The following is a 21,523-nucleotide window of genomic DNA, read 5'->3' as shown; positions in this document are numbered from 1 at the left end:
CTACTAAAGATAGTTAAGACCAAAGCAGACTGTGAAGAACTTCAAAAAGATCTCACAAAACCAAGTGATTGGGCAACAAAATGGCAAATGAAATTTAATGTGGATAAATGTAAAGTAATGCACATTGGAAAAAATAACCCCAACTATACATACAACATGATGAGGGCTAATTTAGCTACAACTAATCAGGAAAGAGATCTTGGAGTCACCGTGGAGAGTTCTCTGAAGACATCCAAGCAGTGTGCAGCGGCGGTCAAAAAAGCAAACAGGATGTTAGGAATCATTAAAAAACGGATAGAGAATAAGATGGAGAATATCTTATTGCCCTTATATAAATCCATGGTACACCCACATCTTGAATACTGCATATAGATGTGGTCTCCTCATCTCAAAAAAGCTAGACTGGCACTAGAAAAGGTTCAGAGAAGTGTAACTAAAATCATTAGGGGTTTGGAATGGGTCCCATATGAGGAAAGATTAAAGAGGCTAGGACTTTTCAGCTTGGAAAAGAGGAGACTAAGGGGGATATGATAGAGGTATATAAAATCATGAGTGATGTGGAGAAAGTGGATAAGGAAAAGTTATTTACTTGTTCCCATAATATAAGAACTAGGGGACAGCAAATGAAATTAATGGGCAGCAGGTTTAAAACAAATAAAAAGTTCTTCTTCACACAGCACACAGACAACCTGTGGAACTCCTTGCCTGAGGAGGTTATGAAGGCTAGGACTATAACAGGGTTTAAAAGAGAATTGGATAAATTCATGGAGGTTAAGTCCATTAATGGCTACTAGCCAGGATGGGTAAGAATGGTGTCCCTAGCCTCTGTTTGTCAGAGGGTGGAGATGGATGGCAGGAGAGAGATCACTTGATCATTGCCTGTTAGGTTCACTCCCTCTGGGGCACCTGGCCTTGGCCACTGTCGGAAGACAGGATACTGGGCTGGATGGACCTTTGGTCTGACCCAGTATGGCCGTTCTTATGTTCTCCTCTGATAAAAGAGATTTTCCATTCCTGCGAGCATCCTAGCTGCGCTTGTCTGCACCTATTCCAGTCTGAGTGGGTCTTTTTTGAATATGGGTGACCAGAACTGGATGCATTAGTGCAGCTGGACTGGAAATCAGGCAATACCTCAGGGTAAGCAAACCTCATAAGAACGGCCGTACTGGGTCAGACCAATGGTCCATCTAGCCCAGTATCCTGTCTGCTGACAGTGGCCAATGCCAGGTGCCCCAGAGGGAATGAACAGATCAGGTAATGATCAAGTGATCCATCCCCTGTTGGGCATTCCCAGTTTCTGGCAAACAGAGCTAGGGACACTCAGAGCATGGGGTGGCTCCCATCATGGTAATAGCCATTTGATGGACCCAGTCCTCCTCCTTTTCCTCTCCACTCTCTCTTCCAACTTCCCCTCTTCCCACAATCCTTTTGCTGCGAATGGCTGGGCATCAGTTCTGCAGAAAAGGACCGCTGAATATGAGTCAACAGTGTGCCCTTGTTGCCAAGAAGGCTAATGGCATTTTGGGTTGTATAAGTCACTAGTAGGGTGGTGAAGCACTGGAATGGGTTACCTAGGCAGGTGGTGGAATCTCCTTCCTTAGAGGTTTTTTAAGGTCAGGCTTGACAAAGCCCTGGCTGGGATGGTTTAGTTGGGTTTGGTCCTGCTTTGAGCAGGGGGTTGGACTAGATGACCTCCTGAGGTCCCTTCCAACCCTGAGATTCTATGATTCTATGGGATACATTGTCGTGTCAAAGACCAGGGACAAATGGGACTGGAAGGACCCAGAACTACAATTTCCCATGATGTGCTGCAGCAGCCCCACAGGCAAACCAAAATGAAAATGTTTCATTCTGGGTTGACTGAAAATAAACATTTGAGTCAATTTCCGCAAAATCTCATCCAAAGTGACCTCTTCCCTGCAGGAAATTTTGCTTTCGACACAATCAGATTTTCCATAAAGGAAAACTTTGAGTAGGAATTTTTCCAACCGGTCCCACTTGTATCATCCACATTAACCAAGTGGGGCTCTCTGTCCTCCTCTGGTGCCTACGCTATGGAAGAGGTCTACAGGTCTCCTACAGGTGCAACCTCCCCAGAACTAGCCCTGTAGCTCAGGCAGTAGAGGATCAGGCTTTTAAGATCCTGAGGTCTCACTTCCAATCCCTGTTCTGCACCCAGCCCAGGGTTTTTTGTTGCATTTCTCTGAGCCCTAATACTGAGAGGGCGAATGAGGAAAAGGGACGCACAGGTTGTTGAATATGGTACCGTTGGTCCACTTCCAGGGCTGGCCCTCGCCTTGTTCCCTCTGGAGGCCAATCCAGTGGTCAAGGAACCCTTTATAGCGCAGCATGAAATCCTGTGGATAAGAACACACACATTATATCCTTAGCTGTGTTACAGCCGCCTTCACGGGGATCAGGGCCCCCACGCGCTGGGTGCTGCACACACAGAAAGCTGGTCCCTCGCCCAAAGAGCTGCCAGTCAAACTGCACAGGGCAAAGGGGTTCATCCAAAATGACTTTTTGCACAGGAAAATGTATTTAAAAAACCCAAATACTTCCCCCGCTGCCCCATTTCATAACTGGGGGGTTTCTTCCCACTTTGGGGAATCACAGAACACAGGGCTGGAAGGGACCTCAAGAGATCATCAAGTTCAGCCCCCCGTGCTCAGGCAGGACAAAATAAACCGAAACAATCACCTCCCAAATCTTACATACAACACTCCTGTTCATACAGCCCGGGATGAGATTCGCCTTTTTCTCAGCTGCATCCCATTGTCGAGTCATATTTAATTTGTGGTCCACTGTAACCTCCAGCAGCACTACTGCCGAGCCAGTTATTCCCTATTTTGCCTTCATGCATTTGATTTTTCCTTCCTAGCTGAAGGACTCTTTACTTGTCTTTATTGCTGGTTAAATTATATAGATATAGATACTGTATATAAAAACGAGGCATATACCATTGAGATGAAAATGTTCCTTTCTTTTTCAGGGTAACCTTTGCACTGGTTTCCTGCTGGGAAAAGGCTGGGAAATAGTTTTTTTTTGTTTTTTTTTTCTTAAAGTGGGTTTCCACACCTTTTCCCCCACATTTTTTATTTTCCCTCCATTTTTCCAGTATAAAATGATGTGGGAAAAGGAAAAAAAGGGGGGGATTTTGGGGTTAAAAAACAAAACAAAAACCCAAACTGAAATGACATTTGAATTTAAAATTTGGGGCGGGGGGGGAAGAATCAACTTTTTTCTATTAAAAAATGTCAAATCCTGCCCCTGCATTTTCATTTTTCAACCAGCTCCGCAGGGGATTCAGTTCCTTGAATCTAGGAGCTGCCTTAGGCCTCCGGGAGGCGCCAGGCTCTGGCATGTCCCTAGCTGTGGTTATGAAGGTTCGTGTCTCTTCCTTACCAGCTCCGGCAGGGAATCAATGGAAGCCAGGGAGGCGTTGAGGGAAGAGCAGTGGCTCTGGCTGTTGTTCCAGTTCTCTTCAGTCTCTGAGAAGTAGAAGCATTTCCCTTGGTATCCCACCCAGCGGTCTGGGCACGCAGCAGTGACGTACGGTGGGCAGTGTGGGCAGGGGGGAGGCTTCCTGGCTGAAAATAAGCAAGTAACACAGTGGTGAGAGATGGACCTATCCCGGGTGTGTCTCTCTGCGTGCGAATCCCGGCCAGAGAGGGCACTAAGACCCACACGGCTCAGGCCTGGGTTGTCATTTTGCGGAGATCCCAAGACCAGAAGGGACCATTGTGATCATTTTGTCTGACCTCCTGCATCACACAGGTCTTAGAACTGCGCCCAAATAATCCCTCGAGCGGAGCTTTTACATCATCATCCCATCGTGATTTAAAAACTGTCAGTGATGGAGACTCCACCACGCTCCTTGGTAAATCGTTCCGAGGGTGAATAACGCTCACTGTTAACAGCTGCTGCCTTATCCCCAGTCTGAGTTTGTCCAGCTTCAACTTCCAGCCATTGGATCCTTCTTGAATTGTGGGCACCAGAACTGGACACGGATTCCAGCAGCGGTCGCAGCAGGGCCAAATCCAGAGGTAAAATAACCTCTCTACTCCTACTCGAATTTCCCGTTTATACATCCCAGGGTCGCATTAGAGCCTTTGGCCACCGCATCCCACTGGGAGCTCGTGTTCAGCGGATTATCCCCCATGGCCCCCAAACCTTTGTCAGAGTCCCTGCTTCCCAGACAGAGCTCCCCCTCCTGGCTGTACGGCCGCCATTTGCATGGGGTGGCTGGGGAGGACAGGGTGGAGCTAAGATGGCGTCATGACCCAGAGTACCCGCGCATCCAAATGGGCTTGTCCGCCATCTTAACTTCCGGCACCGTCGTCTGTGGTGGCCCATTCTGCCAGGGACGGGCAGCCCATTCAAATGTGCCTCCGTGGTGCAAGGCGTGAAAAATGGGAGGGGTGGGTGCATTTCATGGACTCCCCCTTGACGTATCGTCCTCAGTGCACACATGTGATGGCTGCCACACCGGGGCTAGAACTGGGGCCTTCCAGAGCTATGAGCGGGACCCGTAATATCGGAGCCGAGAGCCCCTAGGTGGGGCTAGAACAACTCAAGTTCTCTGTGGCTGGGCCATAGGCCGGCCTGTCACACACACTCGCCAAGGCCTTCCACTCAGGAGAGCGAAGCAGCCACTAAAACTGAGGGCAAGGGAGCCTAACAAGAGAGACGCGGGAAATGTTTTTCCCAACGTCCTACAAAAATGTTCGAGGTTTCAGAGAATTTTCCCTTCCTCAGTCGGGGGGAAAAGTCAAACGTTTTCATGAACTGAAAAGCCAGAAACAATTTCAGTTCAGGTCAATGGAATTATGGGCAGAAATGCTGGCACATGCTCTGTAGCAAAACAGCATGGGTGGATGGCTGGCACATGTGAAGAGATGCTGGCTTTGTGCTTCCTGTATTCCGGGGCCATTCAGAGCCCTGACATTCCCCAGTGTGACTTAGAGCAGCCTTAGGGTTGCTCTAACTTACGCTCTGCTTCTCAGGCCACCTGGGAAGCACAGAACAGCTGTAATGCAGTGTGCTCAGGCCACAACCCCAACCCATCCCCTACACTCTGGGTGCAGAGCCCATACACCAGCTTCACACCAGCTGGTGGGGGGGGCCTGAATTGGTGGGATTCTCAGAGGGCTCTTTGGATCCACCTTGAGTCCTCAGAGTGGTGTCAAGTGGTCTAAGGATCCAGCCCAGAGTCTCCCACTCTCCACACAGTCCAATCCGACCCCTACAGCGGGTTCCTCCCTGTAGCCATTTCCTTGTGAAGGTCTGTTTGCCCAGTGAGGCCAAGCAGCCAGCCCCTCGCTCCAGCACTGACAGTTGTCACCGCACACTCCCTACAGCATTCTAAGGAATCCCGGGGGCTCTTCGGTTCCTGGGGGCAGGGCGCACACACCCCAACACATCCCTTTCCGCTGCGCCAGCGACACCTAGCCAGGAACGGGAAGAATCCGTTCAGCGCGACAGATTCTCTGTGTCACGTGAGTTTTATGGAGGAGCTTTGGCACGGAAAAGAAATTCAGAAATGCTCGTAAAGCCACGAGTGACTGGCTGGGATCAGGGAACTGAATCCTCTGCCTGAGACTCCAATTGTCGTTACACACAGTACGGCGGATGAGGGAGGAAGAACAATGATAAATGTATTGGAAACAATTTTAGAGACCTGCTGTGAGCCATGGCCACACGGTGTTACCCAAACCCAGGACAATTTAAGGTGAGACTGGGCGTTGGATGACACAGGGAGTGGGAGGCAGGGAGACCCAGCCACTGCATCCCTACACCACTATCCAGGCCTGGGATCTAGTGGGGCTGCTTCCGAGGGGGCAGGGAACAGGGTTAGGCCCTTCCTCTTTGGGGGAAAGGGTCTGGAGAGAGATTTCTCCTCTGAAAAGGGGAATGTGCTTCAATGGAGGAGTCAGACCAGGGCAAAGATGGGTGAGAAGAGGCCGTGGGAAACAGAAGTGGGCACCGTGACCTTGGGGCTAGGACAAACAGCCAATGAAGAACCAGTGACAAGGGAATAAGAATCAGCCGGGTTAGTAATGACCCTTCACTCACCCGCCAGTGCAATTATGGTGATGATCAAAGCTGTGATGACGACAGTAACGGTAATTGGGATCCGTCTATCTTTAATGCATTTTAGGCTGAAATCTGCAAAAGAAAAAAAGGATGAAAGGAGACAAAGGCATTTCAACAGCAAATGCTGCCAGAGCGTGAAAATGGTCATGTTTTGCTAAGTGCTTCCACGAGTGGATAAATCTAGTTGGTGATGATCAAGGGCATGGAACAGCCTCCATACGAGGAGACACTACAAAGATTAGGGCCGTTCTGCTTAGAGAAGAGACAACTAAGGGGGGTAGGACAGAGGTCTAGAAAACAATGAACAGTGTGGAACAAGTGAACAGAGAAGTGTTATTTACCCGTCCCACAACACAAACACCAGGGGTCACCGGATGAAATTAGCAGGAAGCAGGGTTAATACAAGCAAGAGGAAATACTTTTTCACACAGCGCATAGTCCACCTGCCACGGGATGTGGTGATGGCCAAAAATAACTAGGTTCCAAATCAGAATGAGCTAAGTTCCTGGAGGACAGGTCCATCGATGGCCATTAGCCAAGGTGGGCAGGGACACGACCCCTGCTCCTCTGACTGCCAGGAGCCAAGGCAGGGGTGGATCGCTCAGTAATTCCCCTGCCCTGTCCCCTCCCCGAAGCTCTGCTAGTGGCCACTGTAGCAGACGGGAGACTGGGCTAGACTGACCCTGCTCTGACCCGGTGTGGCAGCTCTTACGTTTACAACTTTCCCAAACAACTTAAAAATGTATTTTCAATAAAAATGTCACCAAAAGAGCAATGAAAAAAAGAAAAAGCAAGAAACACCTTTGTTTCCACCAAAAATGAAAAAGCCAAACAACTCTGACAATTCTGGGTGAAAAAAAAATTTTTTTTTTCAGTTAAAAAATAAACAAACAGGTTAAAAAATGTCACTGAGCTCTGGTCACCGGCTTTGAAGGACCTTCTTACTTTCCAGATTGCCAGATCAGGGACCTTGCCGCCATGAGCTGGTTGACTGGGAGAGAGATTTTCATGGTTGCCCAGAGTTACTGGGGCTAATTTGGGGGCTACCAGGATATCTCAGGACTTGCCTTTAGAAAGGGCCTAAAATCATCAGCAGTAGAAATTGAACTCCTGATTTCTGGATTTAAAGGCACAAGCCACTACCACTCGAGCTAAAGGAACAGCACCTTAAGGGATTGTCTCTCATTGTGTCTGTGCAGCGCCCGGCACAACGGGGCCCTGATCTCAGCTGGGGCAGGGACTGTCTCTCGCTGTGGGTCTGTGCAGCACCCGGCACGACGGGGCCCTGATCTCAGCTGGGGCAGGGACTGTCTCTCGCTGTGGGTCTGGTAGCACGCAATGGAGCTCAGCTGCTGTCTCTCGATGTTACCATATTGTACCTAATAAATAATATAATTATTTACCCACATCTCTTCCCCTTTCTTCCACTGCTCCCGGACCCGGCAGCATTGCACCAGTCACCCCTCCACCTACCAGAAAGCAAAAGAAACTGTTGTTTAAAGTCAGATCATACAGTCCCCTCCATGCAGGGCCCAGTGCTGTGTCCGAAGCCCAGGCCTTTTGAATGTGTCCATCACTGCTTCCTCTCCCCACCCCACCCCACATTCCATAGTGACCCAAATCTTGGCCTGGTTGAGGGGCTCCAAGCGGATTAGATTGTGCCCTTGTTGCCAAGAAGGCTAACAGCATTTTGGGCTGTATAAGTAGGGGCACTGCCAGCAGATTGAGGGACGTGATCAGTCCCCTCCATTCGGCATTGGTGAGGCCTCATCTGGAGTACTGTGTCCACTTTTGGGCCCCACACTACAAGAAGGATGTGGAAAAATTGGAGAGAGTCCAGTGGAGGGCAACAAAAAATGATTAGGGGGCTGGAGCACATGACTTATGAGGAGATGCTGAGGGAACTGGGATTGTTTAGTCTGCAGAAGAGATGAATGAGGGGGGATTTGATAGCTGTTTTCAACTACCTGAATGGGGGTTCCAAAGAGGAGGGATCTAGACTGTTCTCAGTGGTACTAGATGACAGATCAAGGAGTAATGGTCTCAAGTTGCAGTGGGGGAGGTCTAGGTTGGACATTAGGAAACACTATTTCACTAGGAGGGTGGTGAAGCACTGAAATGGGTTACCTAGGGAGGTGGTGGAATCTCCATCCTTAGAGATTTTTAAGGCCCGGCTTGACAAAGCCCTGGCTGGGATGATTTAGTTGGGGATTGGTCCTGCTTTGAGCAGGGGGTTGGACTAGATGACCTCCTGAGGTCCCTCCAAACCCTGATAGTTTATGATTCTATGATTAGACAGGATGGCAATGCATTTGACAAATTGTGTGCCATGTCCCTCTCTAGTGGCTAGTAAGAGGATAATATCTCTGCCAACATTTTTGTCAGCATAATAACAATTCTGTCTCTTCCTGTTGTCCACAGAAATCTCCAATCCCTCTTGGAATTTTCGTAAATTCTTGGCCTCAACATCATCGGTTAATGTCACTTAGCAGCGAGTTCCACCATCTAATTACCCAGTGTGTGAAAAACTGTTTCCACTGATCAGTTTTGAAGTTCCCACCTTTCCATTCCATTGACTGTCCCCTTTGTGCTTGTGCTAGACACGGATCTACCTTCTCTATCCCATCCATTATCCTGTCCCTTGTACCCGTCTCCTCTCCAAGGTAACAATCTCCGTCTTTTCAAGCTCTCTTCACAGGAGAGTTTTCCCAGGCCCTTGATCCTTCTCGTCACCTCTCTCAGAACCCCTCTAGTTCTACAATATCCTTTCCGAGATGGGGCGCACACAGTATTCCAGATTTTCAGCCTTTCACTACACCAGATCTCCTGTTGGCCATAGAGTCCTTCAGGGTAGAAAACACCCAAACTGCTAATGTAAACAACAAGCATGAACCAAAGAGCAACAAAAACTCCTTGTTTCCTCTTTATCCCTCATAAAATAAAGGAGGCAACCCATCCACCCTCTCTGTCAATCACACTGCAGGCTCCCTTTTAATTAAGACCAAAGTATTTTTTATTTACTGGTATCGCTTGTTGCTTCAGCGCTCTCTTCTGCCATTTTCTGGACAATCGGCACCGAGACTGCTGTGTCGCCACCTACCAGGAAGGAACAGAAATGGTCACTCAGGGTGGGTTATTTTAATTATGCACGTCTCCTTTAAAGCCGTCAAAACGTACCATGTGCCAAATGCAACAGACGATGCCCAGTCCAACCTCTCACTATGTCCATCAAGGTGTTTTCAGTGCAACCGTCACCATGTGAGACCCACGTGGCTTCCCCCAGCCTTAATATTCTCAAATACCCAACAGTCCCCACCCCTCCTTCAGAGAGTCATAGATTTTAATGCCCGAAATCAGGCAGTCGATTAATTGCAGTTAACTCACATGATTAACTCAAATAATTAATCACGATTAAAAAAATTAATTGTGCTTAATTTAGTGGGGTTTAGGACACACCCACTGATCAGAGAGATCTCCTGGGCCCCTTAATGTAATGAGGTGCACAGGGTTCCCCACACAAGGTTCTTAGTAAGAAAGAGCAATGGGCCAGCGCTGCATTCTCCTGCTCCAGCTACTGGCCTCTGGGCCACCAAATTCCCAACCTTCAGATACACCAACCACACGGCTACTTTTAAGGCATTAAAGAATGTGGCCTCCTCTGCCACCAGGCCTTTAACTCAGGGGACATGCAGCATTTCCGTTCCACCTCATCTTCAGTGGTGCGGGCTGCTGGGCAGGGCGAGTGAGACTTTGCAAAGACACCTGGGAATGCAGATGGCTCTTGTCTGTCTCCCTCATTCCAGCCCTTAGTGCTGCAAGTTCTATCTCATCACCGTAGCTTCTGAGAATCTCCCATGTACTCGGTGCCAACGCACCTACAGTTAATATTATTAGCTACTTCTCTTGCAGAAGTGTCACAGGGCACCAACCAAGACTGGAGCCCCGTTGTGCCGGGCGCTGCACAGACACACAATGAGAGACAGTCCCTGCTCCAGCTGAGATCAGGGCCCCGTTGTGCGAGGCACTGCAGACACACAGGGAGAGACAGGCCCTGGCCCAGCTGAGATCAGGCCCCGTTGTGCTGGGCACTGCCCAGACACACACAGTGACAGTCACTACCCTAGCGAGATCAGGGCCCTGTGATGCAGACAGTCCCTGGCCCAAAGAGCTCACAATCTAACCACACAAAGGGCAGGAGGAGAAACAGTGCAGAGAGGGGACTTGCTCAGAGCCACACCACAGTTTAGTGGCAGAATCAGGATTAGAACCCAGGTCTTCAGTCACCCACTCTGCTGCTCCGGGCACTAGACTACAGCATGGCCGTGTTTCTTTGTTCTGATTAGCATGGGCCTGGCTGGGGCCTGACCTTGGCAAGATAAGTTTTAGCTCACACCAAGTGAGCATATCCTGAACGGAGAGGATGGTACAAAAACACGCAGATCTCTCAAGGGAACACGTCAGCACATTCCCGAGAGATGGTGCAGGAACACGCTGACCCCTTGTACGACAAGGAGGGGACGACAGAATAACAGATCAGGATGTTTTGGCGGAACTAGAAGGTACAAGGACAAGGGTGGTAACTAATGACATCTGTATCGATGCCTAAAGAGGAGATGCCAGAGGAGGGGTGACTTTTTGCTGATCTAGGGGACAGGATCCTGGTGCGCTGACTGAGCAGGTACCATTGTCCCGGGTATACATGTGTTAGTGTCCTTGTGGCTCCTACGGGACGCTAGCACTGTGGTGTGTCGACAATGGACCTGGCCGAGTGCCTTTGCCAGTGAACCGAGCCCAGGGGCTTATGAATAACACACTGAACGAACACGCTGTGCTGTGAGCGGGAACAACGCTGCAGCATCAGCCGCGCTCTGCAGCGTGGATGACAGTCATTGAAAACGGCCAAATTTGCAGAAACAGCTGAGTATCAGGGACGCTGAAAATCAGGTTCTTTCCCCAGGTCAAAGGCCAGCAGGGCCCATTAAGATCATATCGTATAATACAGGCCAGAGACCCTCCCCCGCAGCACGTCTGGCATCCAGAACAGTTACGTGTTGAACAGAGTGTGTGTTTCAGGAAGATAGCTAATCTCGGTTTACTGGTTTTGCCTGCCATGGGAACCCCACGGCCTTGGAGAGCTGTTCCAATGACTGATTAACCTGTGAAAACAGGTACTGTTTCTGCAGCCTGATTTTCCCACCCTCAGCTTCCTTCTCTTGGTTCTGCTTTTATCTGCTCCATGCCAGGGACTTCCCTGAGGCTGCCCAGAACGGCCTCTCCAGCCGCGGTGCTTATTTATTCCGGCTTTCTCTGCAGGCAGCAAACAGGAAAAGGCCTGTGAGAGAACCGAGAGTCACAAGGCTAAGAGCAAGTAAAACCCGAAAAAGAATCTTTCCTTAAAATCCCCAGAGCAGCGTTACCAAGGTGACAGCGGTTGCTGGGCTCCCATCTGAGGCCTGGGCTACGGAAGAAGTGATTCCGGAGTAAGATAGGGAGAGACGTGAAAGGGCCAGAGCTGTTCTGGAACAACTCCCAGGGCGGGCGCTCTCCTTCTGAAATAAGATCACCTCGTTCTGGTTCAGCTTCACCCACTTCTGGAACAAGGGAATCTATTCCGGAGCAGCTCGGCCCACAGGAGCTATTCTGGTCCATTTCCCCATGTAGACAAGCCCTCGGAAGGTGTTTGATTGTGAGAGTCAGACAAGAGCTTGGGGAAGGCTAAACCGCCCCTCCAGAAGGACGAGGAGCCATGACAGTGCGGTGGATTCTCTCCCAACCTCCCCTCCAACCCCTTATGCCACTGGACTTGCTCAGAAGCCCTGTGCCCCCCTCCTACACAGCCCTAGCATAGAGGCCTGCTGGGGGTGCAGCAAGGGCTAGGAGAGAGCATGACTCTGCAAGGCTGCTGCAAATCAGAGTAGCCCTGGGGCTGCTCTAACTTGCACTAACATCCCTCGAGCAGACCTGAAAAAAGGAGACCCTCTGCTGGCTTTAGGCCTTGGACCCCCACTATCTGGGCTCTGATCCCTCTGCTGATCCTCCCCCATCTCCCCTTGTCCCTTCTTCCTGTCAGAACTCCAGGGGTTAAAGGAAGGGGGAGCTAAAAGCAGAGGCAAGGCCCATCCTCCTCTCCCTGGCTTGGGTTGAGCAGCCTCCTTCGCAGCTCCCCTGCCGTTCTGGCTGGTGCAGACAGGATGCCCCCTTCCTGTTTCTGTCACCTTCAACACCCATGAACTCCTGCGGGACAGGATGGTCTACTAGCCAGGGTAACTGTGGTGGGGTGACTGTTGGTTGCTGGGCTTAAGACCCTGAGGGGAAAAGGGCATTGCCAAACTTACTCGGGGGTGGGTCTTTTGCTCACGGTTTGTGTTATGTTTGTGGTGTTTCCCCAACATCATACCGCATTGTTGCCCTCCTTTATTAAAAGGATTTTGCTACACTCAGACTCCGTGCTTGCGAGAGGGGAAGTATTGCCTCCTAGAGGCGCCCGGGGGGTGGTATGTAATTGTCTCAGGTCACTGGGTGGGGGCTTGAACCAGTTTTGCACTGCGAACCCAGCCCTTGTTGCTGCCAACTCAGAGGGGCAGAAGGGTTACATTACTAACAGAGGTGGCACGTTGTAGCATGGGCTGACTAAGCTCATTGCACCCACCAGGAGCTCCTTGGATCTCCTCATAGCCTGCCCTTCCCTGCCCCACAGGCTGCCTGATGCCACCTGCCTCTACTTCCCCTTTGCAGGCACTTCCTGCAACCGCCCCCAAACTTCCCCTGGCAGGGCCTCCCCTCGCCCTCCCTCCGCAGACCCAAAGCTGAAGGCCACAGTCCCAGACAGAATGTCTATTCCGGTTACCAAGCAACCACAGCTCTGCACTCTAGCAGAGCTTTCCCCCATCCCCCGCCCTCTCTCTTATCAGGTGTAATCAGACCTGTAGTGCCTGCCCCTGGCCCCACCCCTTACAATTTATGACCATGTTCCATTTTGGAAGATCGGGAGTCTGGGGGCTTCAGTACCACTTCTTTCTGTACCGCATGGGAGGGTAAGGAGGGAGGGGTGTTTCAGCCAGGCAGGGTCACTGTTTCTTTGACTTTTAGCCTTTCTTATGCCTCCCCCCACACCCCACACACACACACACACCCCTCTCTCCCCTCCCGACTGGGTTGCTTGACCTTGGCTTGGGAGAGGAGTCAGCGTTCGCTCGTCCGTCAAACTCCCACCATCCCCAGCGAGACTTTCACTCTCTTCCTTCTCTTGTCTTATCGTGTGCCATAAACCCCACCTCGTGGCAGGACCAAATACTGTCTAGACCATCCCCGATAGACATTTATCTAATCTACCCTTAAATATCTCCAGAGATGGCGATTCCACAATCTCCCTAGACAATTTATTCCAGTGTTTAACCACCCTGACAGTTAGGAACTATTTCCTAATGTCCAATCTAAACCTCCCTTGCTGCAGTTTAAGCCCATTGCTTCTTGTCCTGTCCTCAGAGGCTAAGATGAACAAGTTTTCTCCCTCCTCCTTCTGACACCCTTTTAGATACCTGAAAACTGCTATCATGTCCCCTCTCAGTCTAAACTAAACAAACCCAATTCTTTCAGCCTTCCTTCGTAGGTCATGTTCTCAAGACCTTTAATCTTCTTGTTGCTCCTCTCTGGACCCTCTCCAATTTCTCCACATCTTTCTTGAAATGCAGTGCCCAGAACTGGACACAATACTCCAGCTGAGGCCTAACCAGCGAAGAGCAGAGCGGAAGAATGACTTCTCGTGTCTTGCTCACAACACACCTGTTCATGCATCCCAGAATCACGGTTGCTTTTTTTGCAACAGCATCACACTGTCGACTCATTTAGCTTGTTGTCCACTATAACCCCTAGATCCCTTTCTGCCGTACTCCTTCCTAGACAGTATCTTCCCATTCTGTATGTAAGAAACTGATTGTTCCTTCCTAAGTGGAGCACTCTGCATTTGTCTTTGTTAAACTTCATCCTGTTTACCTCAGACCATTTCTCCAATTTGTCCAGGTCATTTTGAATTATGACCCTATCCTCCAAAGCAGTCGCAGTCCCTCCCAGTTTGGTATCATCTGCAAACTTAAGAAGTGTACTTTCTAATTCCCTTCCCTGTTCAAAATATACGTCTTATTTCCAGCCTAAATTTGGCTAATTTCCACTTTCAGTCATGGGAGCAAGTTAGTAAGGCTTCTGACATGGTCCCACATGACACTGTCATAAGCAAGCTAGCGAAATGTGGTTTAGATGAGATTGCTATGAGGTTGGTGCCTAACTGGGTGAAAGACCATATGCAGAGAGTGGTTTTCACCGGTTCGCTGCCAAACTGGGAGGATGGGTCTAGTGGAGTCCAGCAGGTCCTGCCTCAGGAACAATTCGTTATATCCATGAATGACTTGGATAACAGAGTGGAGAGTGTGCTTGCAAAATCTGCAGCTGACCCCACGCTGGGAGGATCACAGGCACTCTGGAGGGCTGGTGCAGACAGGATGCCCCCTTCCTGTTTCTATCTCCTTCAGCAGGACTCCTGCGGGACAGGATGGTCTAGTAATGAGGGTACCACACTGGGACTCAGGAGAGCTCAATTCTGTTCGCAGTCCTTTGCTGGGTGACCTTGGGTAAGTCCCCACTCTGTGCCTCGGTTTCCCCTCCTGCCCCTTTCTTTCTGGTGCATTTCACTTGCAAGCTCCGTGCCTCTGAGTGTGTGTGTATGTTCTGTGCCTAGCACAGTGGGGTCCTGGTCTCAGTTAGGGCCTCTAGACCCCACAGTAATAATACAACCAGTAAAGTAACAACAGCTGATTGTGACTGAGATACGTCAGGTGACACATAACGGAGCTCATGTGAGGCACTTTAGCTGAAAGTCTTGTGCTGGTTTAATGAGGGAGGTGCAGCTAACTTGGCCTTGGTTACAATCACAGTTCTTAAATGCTAGAAATTTCACCTCATTCCCACTTCGTGGACCTAGTTTCCTTTCTCCCAGACGTTTTCAGTCTTTTACGTTGATGGGCCTTGGAGCCATTGGTACATGCTGTGCATTTACTGAGCCAGGGTGGAACGGCTGCCAGAGTCGGGGCTGACGGCATTTTCACTCAAGAAATATTTGAGATTGACGGTGCTTAAAAGCAAAAAATCTAAGGAGGCAAATTGCCCCTGAGCTCCTCAAAGAGCCAGTTCATCAAATCAAAGGATCCGAAAAATGTCGGGTGGGAAGGGACCTCACAGGTCATCAAGTCCAGCCCCCTGCGCTGAGCACGACCAAGTAAACCTAGACCATCCCGGACGGGTGTTTGTCCAACCTGGTCTTAAACACCTCCAGTGATGGGGATTCCACACCCTCCCCTGGAAGCCTGTTCCAGAGCTTAACTCCCCTCTGAGTTATGTTTTTTCCTAATATCTCACCTAAATCTCCCTTGCTCCAGATTCAGCCCATTACTTCTTGTCCTGCCATCAGTGGCCATGAAGAACAATTAATCACAGTCCTCTTGATAACAGCCTGCAAATACATTAAGGGATGTTATCAGGTCCCCCCCTCAGCCTTCTCTTCTCTCGACCAAACACGTCCAGTTCTTTCATCCTTTCCCCATAAATTAGGTTTTCTAAACCTTTTATCACTTTTGTTGCTCTTCTATGAACTCTCCCAAATTGTCCACATCTTTCTTAATCTCCAAAACTGGGCACTGTACCCCAGATGAGGTCTCACCAGCACCAAACAGAGCTGGACAATGACCTCCCCTGTCTTCCACATGGCACTCCTGTTCATGCACCCCGGAATGATATTAAAGCCTGTTTTTGAAACTGCATCACATTGTTGTCTCACATTCAAGTTTTTGATCCACTAGAACCCCCAGATCCTTTTCGCCACTACAACCACCTGGCCAGTTGTTTGTAGTTGTCCATTTAATTTTTTTCCTCCTTACGTGTAGTACTTTGTACTTGTCCTTACTGAATTTCATCTTGATGATTTCAGGCCAATTCTCCAATTAATCAAGGTCACTTTGAATTCTAGATCTTGTCCTCCAATGTGCTTGCAACCCCTCCCGGCTTCGTATCAGCCTCCCATTTTATAAGCATTCGCTCCACTCCATTATCCAGGTAATTAATGAAAATAATGACTAGCACCTGACCTACAGCTGACCCCTGCTACATCCTACTAGATACATCCTCTCAGCTGGACAGTGAACCATTGATAACTACTCTGGGTACAGTCTTTCAACCAGTTGTGCACCCACCTTATAGTCATTTCATCTAGATCACATTCCTCAGTTTGCTTGTGAGAATGTCACGTGGGACTATGTCAAAGGCTTTACTAAAATCAAGATATATCACGTCTCCTGCTTCTCCACTAGGCCAGTGACCCTGTTAAAAGAAGGAAATAAGGTTGGGTTAGTTAGTACAATTTTTTTCTTGACCAATCCATGTTGACTCTTACTTATTACCCTGTTACCCTCTAGGCTAGGGGCTTGCACGCCGATTGTTTAATCGTTTGTTCTAGTCCCTTTCCAGGGATCGAAGTTAGACTGACAGGTCTATAATTCCCTGGTTCCTCTTTCTTCCCCTTTTTAAAGGCAGGTCCAACGTTTGCCCTTCTCCATTCCTATGGGACCTCACCCACCTTCCATAAGTTAATCGCTAACAGTTCCGAGATGATTTCGCCTGCATGGTCACTGCAAAGTGGGCAAGTTCCAGGCGCTCAGTAATGACCCAGGGTACGTCTACACTGCAAAACACCCACGGCAGCGAGTCTCAGAGCCCGGGACTACAGACTTGGGCTTGTGCTACGGCGCTAAACAGGGGGAGACCCCCCTTCTCACCGAGCTGTGGGGCAGGAACATCTACATGGCTCCTTTCAGCACCACAGTGTGTAGACCCAGGCTCAGAGATAAATATCTGTTACAGGTGGTTTATTCTCTCTTGCCCTCTGCCCAGGGGGTGAATTGCCAATGCCCTGGAGTGTTTTGTTTTGGCAGGTGTCTAGGCTGAATCCCCACTCTGGCACTCCGAGTGCAGAAGTGGAGCCTGCAAGGATTTTTAAAAATTAATACTGGCCGCTTCAGGCTTGTATTACATCCCCAAGGTTACAGCTTTTTTCTGATATTGGCTTGGTAAACGCTGCCACCACCAAACGCAAAAATACCCCCAACTCTTTGAACCCAGGAAGGAGCACTTGGGAATTCCTCTCTATGGGGTGCCCTCAAGCCCTTTCACTCCCACCCCCCATCCGGGGAACAGCTGAGAAAGAAAACAAAGGAAATTAGCTGTGGCTACCAGCTAATCAAACACGCACAAACCTCTGAGGACACCAAAAATCCAATCCTGTTCTTAGGGTAAATTTTATTAAAAACAAAAAGAAAAAAATTACATCTGATCTTAAAAGAAACAATTACAAAAATCAAGCACCCAAAATAGCTTTCTTGGGGGTTTCAAGCAAACAAAAGCATCTGGGGTTAGCACAGAGGAGTCCACAAGCTAATAAGAAATAAAAGCAATAACTCTAATCGCCTCTAGCTAAACATTCTAATCTACTTACACAGCTGGAGCTCAGATAAGTAGTTCTAGGCATGATGTAATAATTTATAATCATACCTGGCTTCAGCTGCTTATAGCCCGGCTGCTCCGTCCCTCCAGCCCAGAGAACAACAGACAAAGAGGCAACAGACAAAGGGGAAGTTTCATTCTCTATTTTGGAAAGTCCTACCTTCCCATTGGCTCTTTTGGTCAGGTGCCCACTTTTTCTCTCTTTACCTGGGGGACATTTTAACTGGTTACAGGTACAGCAAGTAAAGAACAGATACCAAGTGGAATTTTACAGCTAACTGGCTGGCTGGGTGTCCATCAAAGGGAGCTACACCCCCTACATTTATCACAGCAGGGTTGTGTTGTTAACACACACGCTGCCCTGTATACTAAATAGCAACGTTTGTTACTAGTCATAAAACTCTCCAGGCAGTGGCAGCTTTTTTCTGCTTCCAAGGACTTGTCTTTGCCGCAGGGTTAGCTGGAGGGGCCACTCGAGCGTTGCCCTGGAGCCAGCTCCCGAGCACGCCTACAAACCACTAGTCTGAGTGAAGCGGTGCCATAACCACGACCCAGCCGCCCCACTGGGGCTGGGGGGACCCGTAGCTCGAGCACTGCTGATGCCAGAGCCAGTACTGCAGTCGGGACGTTGTTAGCACAAGTTGTCGGGCACAAACGCTCTGCTCTGCCCGTCTCTGCGCTGAAATCACCCGGTGGCTCGGCTGCGGTTCTGCAGCGTGGATCGCTGGGCTGGCGAGTGCAGCACCTCGAGCTGGCTGTGACCACAAACCCCTCTGGGCCTGGAGTGTTGTTACATTACTGGGGGGGGAGGGCGGGGGGCACTTTGTATCCTGTGCTGACTGGCCTCATTGCACCCACCAGGGGCTCCTGGATCTCCCCATATCCTGCCCCTGCTCCACAGGCTGCCTGATGCCACCTTCCTCTACTTCCCCTTCGCAGGCACTTCCTGCAACCGCAGGCACTTCTCTGCGCCTCCAGCTCTGTACCCTCAGGAGATATTGCAGAGCTGCGGCACTGTTACCAAGCCAGGGACAAATTGCGACGATCGATCGCCGGCTCCCTAAATCGCGCTCACTGCACTCGCCCCATCTGTTTCAGTCACTGGTTGCTACACTGTTGTCATGACTTGTTTGCCTGCCTCTCGACTGCTGCCATGATTTGAGCCTGTCGCTCAGGTGGGGTAAGTACCATCTGTGCAGACACCCACACAATGGGGCCCCTAGGCAGGGCTATAATGGAAATCAGTTAGACTGACCAGTCTATAATTCCCTGGTTCCTCTTTCTTCCCCTTTTTAAAGGTGGGTCCTATGTCTGCCCTTCTCCATTCCTATGGGACCTCACCCACCTTCCAGGAGTTGTTGAAGTTAATCACTAACAGTTCAGAGAGGATTTCGCCTGCACCGTCACTGCAAAGTGGGCAGGTTCCAGGTGCTCAGTAATGACCCAGGGTACATCTACACTGCAAAACACTCACAGCAGTGAGTCTCAGAGCCGGGGACTAGAGACTCGGCTTGTGCTATGGCACTTAAATTGCAAGGGCTCGGAGACCCACCCTTCTCCCCGAGCTTCAGGGCAGGAACATCTACATGGATCTAGTGACGTCCACCAGGGTCCTGTCTCAGGAGCAATTCATTGTTTCCATGAATAACAGAGTGGAGAGCAAGCTTGTAAAATTTGCGGCTGACCCCACGCTGGGAAGATCACAGGCACTTTGCAGGGCTGGATGAGAATTCAAAATGACCTTGACAAATGGGAGAATTGGTCTGAATTCAGCAAGATGAAATTCAGTAAAGATAAGCACAAAATACTGCACATGGGAAGAAAAATCAAACACACAACTACAAACTGGGGACTAGCTGGCTCAGGGGTTGTACTGCTGAAAAGGAGCTGGGGGTGCGAGTGGGTCACAAATTTAATGAGTCAGCAATGGGCTGCAGCTGCAAATAAAGTGAACTCACACCTGGGGGTCAGATTTTCCAAAGAGCCCAGCACCCAACAGCCCTTCTTCCTGCACAGCTTGAGCTAACGAGGGGAACAGAGCCTCCTTGCATCCAGGGTAGCAGCTGATGGTCTTGAGGCCTTATCAGAGACAGAGGGTGGCCTTGTGATTCAGGCCTTGTCAACATGGGGAAAAAAATGTAATCAGTTTTCCACGTGTGGTGGGGGGATAAACTGCCTGGCACCAACACACGAGGGAGTGAGTCAGAACAGGCAACCACAGAACTGATCATAACTCAGAATTCTGCTATTTCATCAAGAACAGATTTATCCCCTTCATCTCCGTGCAGACTGCCACTGACACTCGCGGGAACCTCGCAGTGCACTGAGGGGGCGTGCGTAGCCCTAAATTTATGCCCCTGGCCCCCGGATTGTGATTAAACACAGAGCCGGGCCTGTCACACAGAATTAATTGGGGAACTTTCATATCCTATAAGTAGAATGAAACCAAAACTGACAGGGCTTAAAAACAGACCAGAGAGCAGCTGCGGCATTAAACTTAATTAGATAAATAACACACAGGTGTGAGACTGCAGCCAGTCGCAACCAACCACATCACTAAAAAGCTCTTCCCATTCTTCACTATTTTCACTTGCATGTTCTAGCCACGACCCCAGCGGCTGGTCTGTTTCGTGTCTATTCGGACTGCAGGCTGCTTGGGGAAGGGACTTAACTCGGTCTGTAAAACTCCCAGGGCAAAGGGGCTCGGATCCCGACAAGTCTCCAGACGCTGCCATATAAATTCTCCTCTCCTCATTGCTACACGACATGAGCACCTGTCGGTGACCCGGGATTCGTTCCCTCTCCTCCCGTCCCCGGAGGAGAACAGAGCAGGGCGGGCTGGGGAGCGTTTTGTTTTTAGTGCACACACTGGTCTGGGTACTAAACAGAAATGTTCACTCTGGCAGCATAAAGCCTCTTTCCTATTGATGCCAATTTTCTCTACACTCGCTTTAAGGTAACGAGCAGGAATTCTCTCTCCCTCCCCCATTGACCCCCCTCCCTCTCTCTGCCCCCCCCCCAGACCAGAGCTCACCCCTTGCCCGCTACATTCACAAGGTGGCTGCTGAGAACAGAGTCACAGCGAGGTCGGGCTGGACAGGACCTCGCGAGCTCCTCAAGCCCAGCCCCCTGCGCTGCGGCAGGACCAGGTAACCCTAGACCAGCCCTGACAGGCGTCCGTCGAACCTGTTCCTAAAAGCCTCCAGCGCCGTTACCCTTCGAGTTTGTTCCCCTGCCAACGTAGACGCCTCCCTGGTCTCTCCCCCTGGCTCCCGCTCTACAGCGTTAGACACAAGCTTCTCCTCGATGTAACAGCCTCACTGCAGGGCCCTCCTGGCTCCCGCCCCCGCTGGGCTGAGAAAGTCACCCAGAGACCTTTAGGTGCAGGGCCCACCTGGTGCTTTTACTCACAGGCTGTTACAGGCTGTGCTCCCACCACCTTTCACCGTACACGTCGCCCCCGTCTCGCAGGCCCCCGGCAGGGGAGAGGGGCAAGTTCTCTCTCTGCCTCCCTCGCTGCCTTTCCTCTACCACAGCTTCCCCCCGGCTTCTTCCCCCAGGGCTCTTATCCAGCCCAGCCTGAGCAGGCAGCAGCTGTTCCAGCTTCCCCAGCCAGGGCCGGGGGGGTCTGTCCAGCTCCATTCACCCCCCTCACTGGAGCTGGAGTGACCGAGGGCTGGAGAAGCCGTTTTCTGCTTAGCCCCTTGTCACAATTCTTCACCCTTCAGCCCCTCACTTCCTAGCAGACCTGCTATTTCATCATACCAGGGACAGCGCCATTGCTCTGCCAGTGATACCCAGCATCTCCCCCCCACCGCAAACTCTCCAGGCTCCCCCCTCATCAAGGTATAAAACACCCCCTGCAAAACATAGAAAGTCCCTA

At 50.2% G+C, this 21,523-nt stretch overlaps 2 protein-coding genes across 5 annotated transcripts in view; both read right to left on the bottom strand.

Annotated features, from left to right (window-relative positions):
• LOC120392393 (C-type lectin domain family 2 member D-like) overlaps positions 1–21,523 on the bottom strand; it is a 97,109-nt gene that overhangs the window by 39,483 nt on the left and 36,103 nt on the right. The window lies entirely within an intron of this gene.
• Positions 1–21,523, bottom strand: part of LOC120392399 (C-type lectin domain family 2 member D-like) — a 40,427-nt gene that overhangs the window by 7,821 nt on the left and 11,083 nt on the right. The window contains exons 2-9 of one of the 2 annotated variants that reach the window (XM_039517137.1): positions 17,689–17,847; positions 16,335–16,461; positions 15,505–15,598; positions 9,118–9,192; positions 7,500–7,565; positions 6,076–6,168; positions 3,406–3,590; positions 2,248–2,357 (exon numbers count right to left, since the gene is read on the bottom strand). In XM_039517137.1, the coding sequence (XP_039373071.1) occupies positions 2,248–2,357; positions 3,406–3,590; positions 6,076–6,168; positions 7,500–7,565; positions 9,118–9,154 (491 nt within the window). In that variant the 5' untranslated portion in view covers positions 9,155–9,192; positions 15,505–15,598; positions 16,335–16,461; positions 17,689–17,847. The remainder of the gene's footprint in view (positions 1–2,247; positions 2,358–3,405; positions 3,591–6,075; positions 6,169–7,499; positions 7,566–9,117; positions 9,193–15,504; positions 15,599–16,334; positions 16,462–17,688; positions 17,848–21,523) is intronic. The other variant, XM_039517136.1, reaches the window with a different exon arrangement.

This window comes from Mauremys reevesii, unplaced genomic scaffold (assembly GCF_016161935.1).
Source record: "Mauremys reevesii isolate NIE-2019 unplaced genomic scaffold, ASM1616193v1 Contig1, whole genome shotgun sequence".
Classification (NCBI taxonomy): domain Eukaryota; kingdom Metazoa; phylum Chordata; order Testudines; family Geoemydidae; genus Mauremys; species Mauremys reevesii.
This window is presented reverse-complemented; position numbering and strand designations above follow the sequence as displayed.